Raw genomic sequence first — 14,785 nt, forward strand, 5'->3', positions numbered from 1 at the left:
CTAGAATCTTAACTTTAAACTTCGAACGATTTTTCAGTGTTTTCTTACCTCACTGAGAAAACAATGGGCAAAAGCATCACTTATTAACATAAATCATTTAATGAGAATGTATTCAAGGCAACCTTCCATTTACACTACTAATCTTTTAATTTTATAAGACAAAATTTAAAACACTGTGATTAAGAGCAGCTTTCGAAATTTCAAGCATAACGTATTTTATTCATTCCCAATCTTGATAGTTCTAAGTAAATGAGTGATCATGAAATTTTTAGTATCAACTCCAACAGTTCTGCGAGAAAATACTTGTGGAATCATCTGCCAATATTTTCTTCTCTCAGTATTTGATCTTAACCATTCTCTCCCATGACTTTCCCTAGTATCCAGTTAAGTAACCAGAGTATAAGTAATATCCAGTTACGTAACAGGAGTGTACATTAAAAAAAAAAAAAAGTAACATTTTCACCCTAATTTTTAGATGCTCTCTGAAACAGAACTGCTGTATGGCACATACGTACAAATAAGCACTTTTATGATGGTGTGTACTCTACACACTTCACGGAATAGCATAACTGGAACAACCTAATTTTAACATACATTTCCTGGGAAAGTGTAATCTCAAACTACTACTAATATTTTCTTTTAGCTGTACAGTATTTTTAACATAATTGTTAAATGTTCCGTAAGTTTAACTGTCTTCTAACAAGACCACGGAGAGTTACTATGATATAGAGGTAGCTGATAATTATTAAAAAATTACATTAGGAAGGAAACCCAAATGTCATCTACCCCCTTCACTCAGTAGAAATTCCTCCCTAATTAAATATTAATATGACATGAATGATAGGCTAATAATTTTTTATTAATTTAGAAACCTACTCATCTGACTTTTCCAGGAAGAAAATCATTAAAACCTGCTTTACAAATTATAAACTTTTGAGAAGCTAGTTGGAGGCTTGAAGTCAGATTTTCTGGATTTCAAAAGGCAAGCTCAGATCCCCACAGGAACCAGGGAGTTGAGGGTAAAAATTCAAGATAGGATTAAGGAATTCAACAGATAGTTGTGAAGTGGAGGGGCGTAAGGAGTGCGTGCGTGTGTGTGTTGGGGTGGGGACTGACAAACCAGTGGGTGCACGGTTTAAAGAGAGCATCAGAATTATTCATTTTCAGCGTTATGAGAATGTAGTCTTCAGCATTCTAAGATACTTGATTTTTAAAGGGCAGACCTTGTGAAAATATTTTTTTAAAAGTGTAATCTTCAGACATTAAACGACGGAAGGCAATTAAAACAATAGCAATATTGTACAGGCCAGATCGAACTCCCTCTGTGGCTGCTACTTCACATCTCTTGCTCCGGGTCTTACCACCATCAGCTACTTGTAGGAGTGTGGAAAAAATACTGCCAAGGACAAAGAGGGTTCTTGTGATCAGAGAGAAGAAATCTGATCGTATGAACACGTAAGAACTGGGAAACCGCAAGTACAGGGGAGCCATAAAACTTGGGTGCCAAGATGCAATCTTCAGGGAGCAGGTTTCAAACTACTGGAAACAATCTCTTTATCCATTCTTCTGCTTTGTTCAAGAAACTCACACTAGTCTTTGACATGCAGCTGACAAGACCGAGACTTGGTCAGCATCCTTTCTTGCTTCTTATGCGTAAAGACTACAAATTGTACCTATTGCTCAGTTAGAAGTGGTAACTGTTTTGTACGTACATCCAGCTCAGGAACACTATGAAAGTCTGTTTATTCATTTCCTTCTCTTCATCACTGAGCTCAAGGCAAACAGTATGACCCCTTTCCAGTTAAGTGATAGAGCTCCATAATGTCAATTATCTTTTCCTTTAAAAATAGTGTTAAAAGCATCAAAAATTTAAAAATAACAACGTGCATTCTTTATTCTTGTGTCTTGTTGGCGGGAGCGGGGGTGGGGGGGGTAAGCAGCATGTCTGGCTGCAGCGGGCTGGAGAGGAAGCACATGCACTTTTTCCAGTTGGTTTATTGCACTTCATGTACAGTCATACGTGGTTCTCCATTCACATGTGATTTGAGACCTATGCAAAGTTTTCTCTATATATACAATTTCCACAAGTAAAGTTCTAAATGTCTTATACACACCACTACAGCATAAACCAGAAAAGATGTATTTGGTAATCAAAACTTCTCAATAATAGCATTTAAAACTATATATATGTAGTTTTTTACCCTAGGAGCTGAGCTTTTTCCGCAAAGTGACGTCTTTTGCCAAGAAGGTTCAGCAAAATCCTAAGCAATGCGAAATCAACATTGTGTTGCTATTTGCCGCACCTGCTACCATCGCTTCTGCTCTCAATTAGCTCTTCCTCCTCCTCTCCCGCCCCTGGCAATTAGTGCAGCAGAAACACAGACAGGAGAGCACTAGGCTTAGGTGAACCAGTTTGATTCAGCATTGAGTACCAGGTGTGCATAGAATTTTGTCTCTTCCTAACAAAGGCATTTCAGGTTTTTTTATGGAAGAAACCATAGACAAAATTACGTGTGTGTACCCTATGAATATTTCTAAGTGTTGCCTATAAAATGTAGCATTTATTCCATTTTAGATTAAAGGTATTTAGGGATTTGTGACAGGGTTAAAAAACTAGCCTGGGCACTTAGAAAGTTTGAATCAAAGCTTTTGGAGTAATTTTTGCTATTATAATTTAGCATTATATTACATTCTACTAAAAATCACTTGCTAGAAATCCTGAAATAGCTAACTGTTACCAAAGAAAAAAGACAGACACTTTATCACAAACAAGCAAACGGAAAACAACAAGAAACTGGAGAAACCCTGAACTGTCATACAGGATATAGGAAAGTGTTGGGCTTCACTGGTAAAGATTCTTGATTTGGTAGTGAGCAATTTCACTTAAACCTATTGTCCGCTTTCACCGCACTAGAGAACTGAGATCCTTCCTACTTTTTTTTTTTTTTTTTAAGAAAACCTTAACCACCTGTGTATGAACGTACACATCTTGCCTTGGTGAACAGGGTGCTTTACCAGCTCTGGGCGGATTAGTGTCTACGGGCAAACGGCTGCCCTAAGGTGTGTGTACCCGCTTTCATGCTACGTTCTTCCTGACCTTTTGCCAAAGAAAAACATGCTTAACTACAAAGTACATTAAATTTCACCATCTTCTTGACTGAAAGCCTAACTTTCAATTGTTTTGTCAAAGGATAGTATAAAACAATGGAATAGCAGTTTATCATTCTAAGAATTTGGTAGTTTCATTTTTAATACTATTACAACTTGTATTAAAATGATATTTGTACTGTTCTTCTCACCTTTTAAGGTCTTTTCCATATTTTTCAACATAAAAGGTGACAATATGACATATTTATACATGAAGTACCATTAACTGAAAATGAGATGAGACTGCATTCACAGGCTTCAGAGAATGTGTAGTGAGATGCATAGAAATTCATCAATTTAAGTGACACGGTACCATCATGACTTACAGATTAGCAGCTTGACAGGTATCTTCAAAGTTTTACAAAATAATCTATGAACTGTACAGCAATGAGAACGTTTACAGATAGTAGCATATTAAAGCTCTGTCTACCTAACAAAAATACACGACCCCCCCATCAAAGAAATGGCTGTTTTTGTTTGAGCCAAACTATCTCTATGATGATTAAATTAGCTGTTATCACTATTCTATAAAATTCATTTATGTGGATATACTATGGGAATATATAAATATGAGGGCACTTTGATAGTCTGACTGGTTAATGGCATATTGGTGTATCTTTTATAACATAGAACTCATTTCAGCCCCAAGTTTTAGAACTTTAAAATAAATAAAGTGTAATTTACAAAAATAAGCCACTATTTACAGATAAAGGAATTCATCCTGAGAACTTATTATTCAGGAGAACTTTCATAGGGAAAAAAAAAATTGCCAGTATCTGTGAAATAAAAATGTACCTCAAGAGTAAAGAAGTCACATGTGGAGGTCAATTTACCTACGGTGCAGCCAAGAAAAGCATGAAAGTATTTAATAAATCTTAAATCGACTTGCATGCAAGAAATGAATGATATGTAACTTCTCAAATGCCGCTGTCATTCTCCCTTAAACTTCTTGTATTAATGGAATATTCTGGCTGCATTTGGAAGAGGGGGAGAGAAAGAACACCTCAGGAAAACTCAAGGATGCTGTCTCATCTGTCCCTAGGGGTTACAGAGGAGAGAGGCAGGGTGCACTGTCATCACTAACTGGCGTACTTCGCACTATTCTGAGAAACAGAGCCGCTCTACCTTTGGCTTGATCTGGTTGAGCCCCCCCCCACCCCGCCACCATCCCACACCAAAAGAAACAGTGGCTAAAACACTTTAACACTTTATAAAGGAAAATGTCCAGTTAAAACACAAATGTGAATAAAGACAAAGCCTCATCAGATTCTTTGCTTTATAATGGGACCATGAAACTACCCACTTAATAGAAATTAAAAGAAATGGTTCAACAAAGAATCAAACTGGTTTTGGGGGGGGGTATATCATCACAAGGAATCTCTTCCCTCTTTAGGCCGTGAGCAGACAGTGATTATTTTGGAGAAGGAAAAATAAGAGTGTGGAATTAGTAATGCAAGAGACTGAAAGGCAAGTGGCAAGACTAGAAGAATGCCTCAAACCAATGCTACTTTGTTCCCATCTCTACTGGTGCCTACCCCCCAAGGTAAAAGGCCAGAATAACCAAAGCCATTGTAACAGTAGTGCGCGCAGTTGTCAGCTGACGAACAACACAAAAACAAATCACGCTATGTTATCTGTGGTCACGTTCTTCAGGGTTAGTCCAGTAACTCAAGACTTTACATTCTTTTGTCTTTATTTGTTTATTTTAATTAAACACGAAAAGGTTAATAAACAGACATAGTCCAGAGTTAGTAGGTTGGTATTATAACATTTATTAAAATAATGCTATGGGTTAATAGAAACAGCAAAGAACCAAAGAATTAAAATGCAAGCTATGTAAAATCCCAACTAAAACCCGAAAGTGTCTAATGTATTCATTCATTAGCTAACTAAAAGCCCAAGAAAGACAAGACACCCAATATAATAAAGTACTGCAAAACAATTGGCAATTTTCAGTTATCAAAATTGTGGATTCGGCATTTTGTATCCTTTTCTCAATCAAGAAAAAAATTCTTTTTGAATGTTATATAACATACATATAAAACAAGATAGAAAAATACATTATAAACTTGTAACAATGGCTGTAAATACATTATCTTACATGTTTCTCATAGGCAATAGGTTGGTTATGATACATACATAGCATGAAACTACTAAGATAATAAAGAATTGACAAAATACATGTCAGCTGTACGGTAACATACAAGCGACACTCCCATCTACCCACGCTAAAAAATTACATAATACTGTCAGAAAAGAAGTCTTAAAAACTACATATTTTAATAAGAAATAAATTCAATAAAGAATGATAATACTGAGAACCAAGGCATTCAGAGATTTCAAAAGTCATGCTTTTTTTCAGTTGATCCAAAATTTTATCAACTAAGTTTTCAGAAGTTTGTTCAGAGCCAACATTACTCATAAATGTCACACATTTATTTCATACATTTAGTTTCTTCCCCATAAAAGACCTTTGATAAACATCTAAAATGTCCAGGTACAACGTAGTTGAGATGAAACTGGATCAAATACTGGTATTGTTTTTAAACTACTGTCACCTCAAGTGTTCGAGTGTCGCAAATTTATTCACCAACCAAACAAAATAAAAACCAAAATGGCACAGCATATATTGTAAATAAATCAGAACAACTGTATGTGTAACAGAAAGACAAAGCAGTGGCACATTAAACCCACGCTAGCTGAATACAAAATAATGAATGTCTATTGCATAGTAAATAAACTGAAAACGGTTTCCAAGTGAGACAAGATGATGGAGGAGGTCACCGCGAAGGTGCTTCCGAGCTTACTGCGGACCTGTGACTGTGAAGCTGTGAAGGGGTGCGAGAGGGGATGAGCTGATGAGCGGGGGGACCCACTGCCACTTGGTATTTGCCATATCCGGTACTGAGCAGGTAAGGGCCAATCCCTCCAGTGTTTACACGGAGTCTGCTCTGTGCACGAATCGCTTCAACTACAGAACTGACTCCATTTCATGAGAAACTGCGAGCTTAAACTCACATGTAGTTGAGCATTTCTATGCACAATGATGCCAGTTTTCTTCATTTTTTTTAAACTTAAAAAAAAAAAAGGTGTGTGGGGGTTGGGGGGCCTCTTAGGTTATTAAAACCACCAAAGATATGGACTACCCAAGTGATCTGATATGGCAGAAAGAAGTCTGATTAGATCTGGGCCATTAAAAAACACTGTTCTCCAGAATGAAATCACAAAGATTCATTTTTGTGAAAAAGTTTGCTAGGGATACTATTACCTTCAATTTAATAAGAAAAAATCCAACATACCCCTCCTTCTCTGAATAAAATAAAGTTCTACGTTTGTCTGTAAACTGATGTTCAGATCACACATAATTTTTATCTCAGAACCTTGTGGGCTACCATTAAATATCACAATAACCAAAAGTACTCAATAATGATTTTAAAAGAATGATGTTTTAAAACTTACTTGTCAGACATTAGAAAAGGTATCAAATTTTTTCACAGTATCAGATTTGGCAAATTTCTATCAAGGTAACGTGGCAAAAATCATATAATTCAAACCATCAACTCATTTGTCTCCCCTCAAATCTTTCACATACTGGGCGGGCGACTGAGTAACATGCATTAACTTGTATTCTGAGGGAGGAGCTGATCTTACAAGACACTTGACTAAATGACCATGAAGGAAAATAAGGCACTTTCTTTTCTTTAGACTTATTCCAATACTTAAAAAATAAAAAAGAAAGACAAAAAGGCTCTTTTGGTCTTTTGTTTCTTGACAACCACCAGAAAAAATCATTTAATGAAATAAAGGGTTTCTTTGTTCTTTTTCTTTTTTTTTTTTTATAACACTTGAAAGTATAAAATGCTACATTTCCAAAAATATATATATTTTTTCTGCACCAGCACCCTTGTATAGTAAAAGTATCTACTTTTTGTTCATTTGTTTCAATGCACTACACTTTATCTACAATTTCATTACATGTATACAGCAAATAGGCAAGCATGGCTTTTACATCCTTAATGATTTTTTTTTTCTATACAGGGAAGTTTAAAAAAAATATTTGAACAGTTTGCCCAGTAATGTGACACATAATGCATGTACCTTGTTCTCGTATAGTTTTTAAAGGAGGTTGTAAAATAAAGGTTCAGTAATTTTAACTCAGATATTTATCTTTTTAAAAATAGTGTTGCAGTTTTGCTCTTTGCATTACTTCTCAAAATTCCTTGTTAAGTTTTTTCTCTCATGGCACACTTCTAATACTTCAAATTTTGGCAGGCAATATAAAAAAGGCTGCAACTTCTGCCCTTTGAGGGCACTGTAGTGACTAAACAGCGTATCAAATTTTGAATACTTTTTGATATCACTTCACCAATGACATCCCTGACCAAAGGTTCATGCATGATGCATCATCACACAGTACATTCAGAGAGCTGTGACTCGCTATGAGCAGAAGGTTCCTAGAAGTCTCTCACAGTAACTGCCTCTGTCACTGAGTAGTTAAGGGCCATCTGTCTCCCCTCCTGAAGTGAGGCCTTCTTACCGTTCGCTGAGGGCAGGGCATGAGAAGATGATCAGTGCTGTGGGATGAATTGGGCCTTATTGCTTTACTACTATTCAGTGCAGGTTCTAGAACCACTTTCACCCAAACAGAAAGAAAAACCGAAAGCTGAACTGGAGGACAACAATTTCTTTGTCTTTTGTTTGGTTAGATGGTAAGACGAACGGACAAGTGCCTCAGCTCGCTGCACTGACGACAGGCAAGCAAAGGCGATTACCAGTTAACTGATCAGCAGGCAGGCATGGTCAGGTCATCATTGGGTGAAGAGTTCAGAGGTCAGAAGGTCATAGGTTAGTTGCCGGTGGCGGCTGGGTGGTTAGAAACAAAACAAAAAAAAAAAAAACAAAAAAAAAAAAAAAAAAGAAAAGAAAAGATAGAGAAGAGATTAGTTTCAGCTAGTGACGGCTTAATGACAACATGAAAAACTAATCACAACTAATAAAAAAAAAAGCATGTTTAATTCTGACAAACTGACTGACACCATCTACAGAATACAATAAAAATCATGACAGTTTCGTATCATGATTTGAACAAATGAAGGAGAGCCCAATCCCACAAAAAAAAAAAAAAACCAAAAAACAAAAAAACTGGTTAACAAGAAAAAATAGAAATAAATACAACTAACAACTAATAGTTAGTAGCAGTCAATGAAGGAAACTGGAGAACAACAATGAATAGGTTTGATATACAGAATTCTGAAACAGTCAGTGCAGTTATCAGTATCTGACTGCTATTAAGCATTAGTACTCTCTCAGATGCAAGCATTAAAGCAACTATTAATGAATGGATGTGATTATTAATAACTGATGATTAACAGAAATGAGTCTAAAGAAATTTAAATTTCTGTGAACAATTTGGTTCAACATAAACTCTGGGCCAAACAAGGTTTCTTTTGTTCAATAAATGTTTATTGCTTTTTCAATTATTCTATTTACAAACAACATGGAATTTCTTGGCCTTATGATACAAAGCAATACTAAACTGTAGTCTAGCAGTGTAGGCAACATCATGGGAACCAGAAAAAGGCCAGGCCTTTTGAGCTAGCCAACACTTTCTAGTTGAAAATACTATTTTACACATATAGAACACTTATAAAATGCACTTGCATGTAAACACTGTAAAATCCTGCCATTTAAAATTCTATTCTCAAAAAGCTCTAAGTACATCAAAAAATAGAAGAAATTTCTAACTGATACCAATAAGGCATTTTAAAACTACAAACAGCTTTCTTTATTCAATTTCAAAGCTAATACTCTGCAAATACAATAAAATCTGACATTTCATATACATTCCTGCTTTATATTTTATATTTTAAAAGAAGCCACCTGTAAATACTATTTTCTTTTTGCAAAACAACAAACAGAACAAAAGAAATTAAAAAATTACAGTCAAACATCAAGTAGTTCTCAAGTGGAAAGTCATCGTCCCCAGTGTCCTCAAGCTGTTCCTTCCTTAGAATCAACCTTTGTCACATTCTGCTTCACCAAACTTGGTCCACTTAACAGTAGTATGATTTTTAAGACTCATTCAACAGCTTAATTATTTCTACTATATTCTGAGGTTTGAGAGAATTTTCTGTACTGTTGCCACCGTGACTAAGGCAGAGGAGATGTGAATGAAAAAAATACTCAGTGCAAAGGTAGGTTCCATGCCACTTCATAAATCACAACCCAGCAGGTATAATGTTCACAGAGTTATTTGAAATGATCTATATAATGGACTGGTTTACTTTCATATAACAAAAATGGTTTCTAGAGTCTATCATTTAGGATAGTTTATAAATACTACAAAAATACTGTATCTTCAATGAGACCAAATCTTCCCTGAATTTCTTAAAAATAAGTGGAATTTTATTTAAAATAAAAACTGCTATTCCGAAATTAAAGAAAATAAATATTTCACACGATGTAGTCATACCACTTCATAGGAAGTACTCCCAAAATACAGAACCTTAAAGCATTTTTGATATTACTTTAAATTTTGATTAAAATTGCATTTGCATTAAGTTTCTTATACAAATTATATAAATGATGATTTTTATGAAATCATCACTCAGAAAAATTCTGATTATTTTGTGTGTGTGTGTGTGTATGTGTGGAATATATAAACAAAGCAAATTACCACTTATATAAATATACCAGTACACCTAGATAGAATACATCCTCTGCCAAGTCCTGGCCTCCTACAGTACACACAGGTGTATCAACTGTGCAAAATCACTTATGGTTCATTACAATGAAAAAGTCAGTTGGTCTTTTACAGGCTTTAAATTCAATTTAGAAATATGGTAGAACTGGGCTTATTTTTAGTAAAGAACTAGATATATCTGTCAACCATGTAGTACTCTAAATACTTATATAAAATTACATGGTTATATGTCCAAGGGCTGAGTTTTCTTGCATTAAATGAATGCTTATATTATTCTTCCCATCAAAAATTAAAAAAAAAAAAAAAAACACCTCAAAAATAGAGAAAACAGTAGTATCATAAAATAATTTAAATGAAGGACTTCGGACATCTCCCTTAGACCCAATGAGTGCATACAGTGATAGTAACAGCAGTATACAAGTATTCTGTTATTTAAAGAAAATAAAAAAGGTAGCATTTCGGTTTGCTGACATTGCATTTTGGATAAAATGACAAGACTAATCAAAAACACATATAACTACAAAAGAGCCACGCATGGAATGTGTTCTCATTTCCAAATACTATAAAATCTTCCTAGTATTTTCAACTATCTCAAGGCACTGCATTGAGTAACGAATAATTACTGTGTTAAAATTAAGAGAAATCTCCTACAAGGGGCAGGAAGGGAAAGATTAATAAAATAAAAACTACTTTAAAATACGCTTTCAAACTATTTCAGACATTAACAGTATAAAAAAAAAAAAAGCTTCAAATTATTCATGGAATTATCCGGTTTCCTTAAATCCAAAGTAGCTTAAAAAAAACTTTCCTCCTTCACTAGGACGCTTGTTCTGCAAGAAGGTGGTGTATACACTTGTACATGACACACCTACAAGGTGCGTTATTGTCACAGATCATCACTGAGCTTGGGGTCTAATTATACTGTTCACTGAATAATCACAAGTAATGTATGTACTAGTTAGAAGTCTTCAATTCAAGGCTCTTTAATTATGTATGATGCTAAATAAATATCATCCATATCTTTGGAAAGTATTTTATTCTGATGTGGACAACAGCTGTGTCCAGTATTTATCCTCAGGACTCAGAAGAACCATGTGAAGCAGGTAGGTTGTTCATAAGTTCAGAGCAGATGTAGCACAGGAGTGTAAATTACATCACTTTTCCCACTAATTATTAGTCTGATCAACTTAATTAGTAATAAATGTGCCATAACAGAAGCTTGAAAAAAATCTTTTTCTACCTTGCTTCAGATTCTTATCCTGTGATGACTAACTTAGAAAACAATTCAATGTCAATAAACCGAAAATATTACTCCTCAAAAACATAAATAATTTATAAAAGGGTCCAAGGGCATTTACAGGACACAAATTACAAATGCTGAAAAGGAGAAAAATGAAGACTTATTTTCCAGTCACAGGTTAGTCAAAAAAGTATACTCAAAGCTGGATTCACGTCTCCATAGAACTTTAAGAGATAGTTTACCTTCAGATAATATATTTTAGCAGCAAATGACAAAATCAAAGGATCCATTTTGGCAGGATAATGTAAGAATAAATTTTCTCATTTATTTTGGAAAAAAAAACAAAAACAAAAACCACCAACTGCATCAAAATGATCTTCATGGTCCTTGCTTTGTTGATTTCAGCTAAGTGTCTGACATGTATGACCTCACGTTCACACAGTGGCTCAAATATCTTATGAAAGAGGAAAATGGAAACTAAATCTTCAGTTTTCTCCACAAGGACACAGGAGGCATATATTCCTTTACTTCTCTCATTAAAGCACCATCCGCTCAGTTCTTTTTGCAAAACCAACCCAAAATTTCAGAACAATTAAAAGGTAAATTTTAGCAAAAATTACGACTGAAAAATAATTAAGGTGACATCAAAATTTAATAGCTCCCCAAATGGACTAATTTATGTTTTAGTAGGAATATATCACAGTACATACTAATATAGGATTTAATAAGTTAAAATAGGAAGGGAGCAAAAAAAGAAAGAAAGAAAGAAAGAAAGAAAGAAAAGAACAAAGAAAAGGAAAGAAAGAAAAAAAAAATCCCAACCCTTACATCTGTCAATTATGACAAATCAATTTAGAAAAAGAAAAGAAATGGTGTGCAGGTAAGCAGTTATATTTTTCCATCAGGTGTGGTGTTGCAAATATTATGGACACCCAACGCATTTCTTATAAACAAGAACTGCAGAACTAAACTAACCTCGGTCTGCGGTCACAATCCTTTGGTAAGGATGGACACGCATATCGTGCCTTCGAACTTTAGTAGCCACCGCACCTAGTTAAATTGCAATTACCAAGACAAAGTTAGAAAACATTCACAAGGGAAAAAAACAAACATTAACAGCAGGTTTATCAAAATGGATTTCAAATGTTCATTTACTACAAAAGTTTCATTTTAAGAAACACGTTAAGGCACAGTAGTTTTAAAATTAACCATAGCATGTTGTGTATATATGCGTCTATTAATATTGCATTCATTTCAAATATCTTGGCCTTAACCTATTTTATCCATTCATTCACAATCCCAAGTTACAGTATTTCATCAACTCTATTAGATCCAAACATATTTAAGCTTTACTATTCACATATTCACTGAAGTGCCTTTCTTGCAGCAGGACCACTTAAATAATGCCATGTTTAATACTGACAATTATCTGCTAACCTTAAGACCACTTCCAGAGTTTATCACTTAAAAAGGTTTAAAAGCAATTCTTAAAGCCTACAGATTGTGGTTTTAAACTTTGAGTCAATAAGTATGAACTGCAATGAATTAGGTGATTAGTAAAGCAAACAGTATAGTACACTTAGCAGTCAGTATACTACTATACACTCCTTTATAAATTACCGTTACTTTGTAAGATTACAGACTAAACCAAATTAATAACATACTTTTACTTTCTATCAGTGTGCAAAAAGTGCAAGTAAGTCACTGACTGCTAGGCTAAGCTTCCCCCCCAACCCCCCCCCGGAGGCTGCTGAGACTAAGCATTTGTTAAATTCAGATCTGATGAGGGTTCAGTTAAGACCGTTCTTGAATTCTTAGCCTTTCGTTGGGAAAGCCATACCTAAAGATAAAAGGAAGGGAATTAAAAATTAGTCATCAATGAAGATTTGATGCTAATACCAATCTCCTCACTACCACCAACACACATGTCTGCATCTGTTTTGAAGGGCACTGCTTATTTTAAAATGATATGATGTGAGGCTTGATATATCATGCATGTTATCTGTGTGCAAATTTATTATAACTTAGCAATTTGAAATAATTTTCTCAGTTCTCCAAGTGCTCAAGGTCATGTTTTACTGCTTAGGTGGCAAAGCGAGAAATAGGACTGGTCATTTTGGTCATTTAGTTTATGCCAATTAGGTATCTGTACATTGTGCTTTTGTCAGTTGAATAATTAAGTATTATAAATAAAAATTTCCCAACACAAGAAAAAACACAGTGCTTAAAATGAGAAACTGCAGTGCCTCTTGCTGTTTCTAAGCAGTAAACTGGTCCATCACCCCTTTTTCAGTTTAGATATACTAATCTTAGACAAGTTTAATTCCACGAGGCAAAATCAGCGAGATCTTGCAGTGAGAGTGCTGGAACAGCAGCTGGTGGCGAGAGCGCCAGCCCTGCGGGAAGCAACCAACTCCTCGAACAGACGCTGTGCGTGCAGCAGAGAGGAGCTCTGGGGAGAGGAGCAGGCATGGGGCCACAGGACAGAGCGTTAACAGAAAGGAAAACGTAAACAGGTTACATGTTACATGTTATTTTAAAAATGCTTCAAGAAATGTGCAACAGAAACAAGCCTCTCATAAACAATTCTATAGTATAATTCTGACCTGTGATACTTTATACAATGATTTAGAGATCAAAGGAACACATGTACAATAAAACCTATTTGCTCATGAAACAAAAGGCACCTGAGTGCGTGCACACACACAGATAACATACAGAGCATTGTGGCTTTCTTGAATTGAACAGCGAATTTTCAAGTTTGAATCTTAGTGTCCGGGTTCATTAAAGACTTCCAAATTTTTATAAGTCAGTATTAATGCTGGAAAAAAACCTTAAAAGATCAAAAGTCCTAAGAGTCAACAGCACGCATGCAGCACCAAGGTCATATACAATTCAAGGAAAAAAAGTATTCAAATTCTGTCTGGTAAAACAAAGGGGCAGCACGGAAACAGTTTGTCCCACATTGACTGGTCGTGTTAGAACAGCTGCTGTATTCTAGTCCTTCATCCAGCAAGTCAATGGGCTGAAATATCAGGCATGACTGGCATTTCAATCCACTCTATAAAAAAAAGGCATCAGTAATGTCTTTTTCAAGCACACCACTTTCTGTTCATGTAAAACCAAGCGTTCATAGTATGATCTTAACTTTTGCCTCAAATGTGATTCTGTAACAGTGACTTGGTATTTACTTATCGATTCCATACTGTTCTACTGAAACCAGAGGAGTTTCTCTTATGACGGAGATTAACTAAAACTGAAAAGAGAAAAACTGGAAAACCTGAAGAATCCAATTAATTTACCAGGTCTCTTTCATATTTTAAGTGATCATAAATATTAGAAAACACACAGACAGTAAGTTTTTAAAAAGATCTCAAAATATTCCCACACAGAAACTTAAAATTTAGCTGACAATTAAGTACCTCCCTAAGATGAAAGGAATCTAACTCCAGGCAGTGCAGCCAACGGAGGGGGACAGGCCAAACTCAGAATGACCTCAGTGATGGCACCAGTAAAAAGTATTTTCTGTTTAAAATGTTTATCACTGATTTACCCAAAGTGAATTTGAGTTATCAAAGAGAATCCAAGCAAATTTAAGGTGCAATTCCTTAAAAGGGGAGCCATTAAGAGGCCGAAATAAAACAAACTTTAGGGTTCTGTCTTCCTAATGGAAACTTGTCTTGCCTCTCTAAAGC

At 35.1% G+C, this 14,785-nt stretch overlaps 1 protein-coding gene across 6 annotated transcripts in view; it reads right to left on the minus strand.

Annotated features, from left to right (window-relative positions):
* Window positions 1–1,977: 1,977 nt before the first annotated feature.
* Window positions 1,978–14,785, minus strand: part of QKI (QKI, KH domain containing RNA binding) — a 160,857-nt gene continuing 148,049 nt past the window's right edge. For 3 of the 6 annotated variants that reach the window (XM_044242560.1, XM_044242545.1, XM_044242536.1), the window contains exons 7-8: window positions 12,066–12,140; window positions 1,978–8,010 (exon numbers count right to left, since the gene is read on the minus strand). In XM_044242560.1, coding sequence (XP_044098495.1) covers window positions 7,994–8,010; window positions 12,066–12,140 — 92 coding nt within the window. In that variant the 3' untranslated portion in view covers window positions 1,978–7,993. Of the gene's footprint in view, window positions 8,011–8,588; window positions 14,152–14,785 lie in introns of those variants that run through there. The other 3 variants (XM_044242568.1, XM_044242554.1, XM_044242578.1) reach the window with 2 other exon arrangements.

Source organism: Neovison vison, chromosome 1 (assembly GCF_020171115.1).
Source record: "Neovison vison isolate M4711 chromosome 1, ASM_NN_V1, whole genome shotgun sequence".
Classification (NCBI taxonomy): domain Eukaryota; kingdom Metazoa; phylum Chordata; class Mammalia; order Carnivora; family Mustelidae; genus Neogale; species Neogale vison.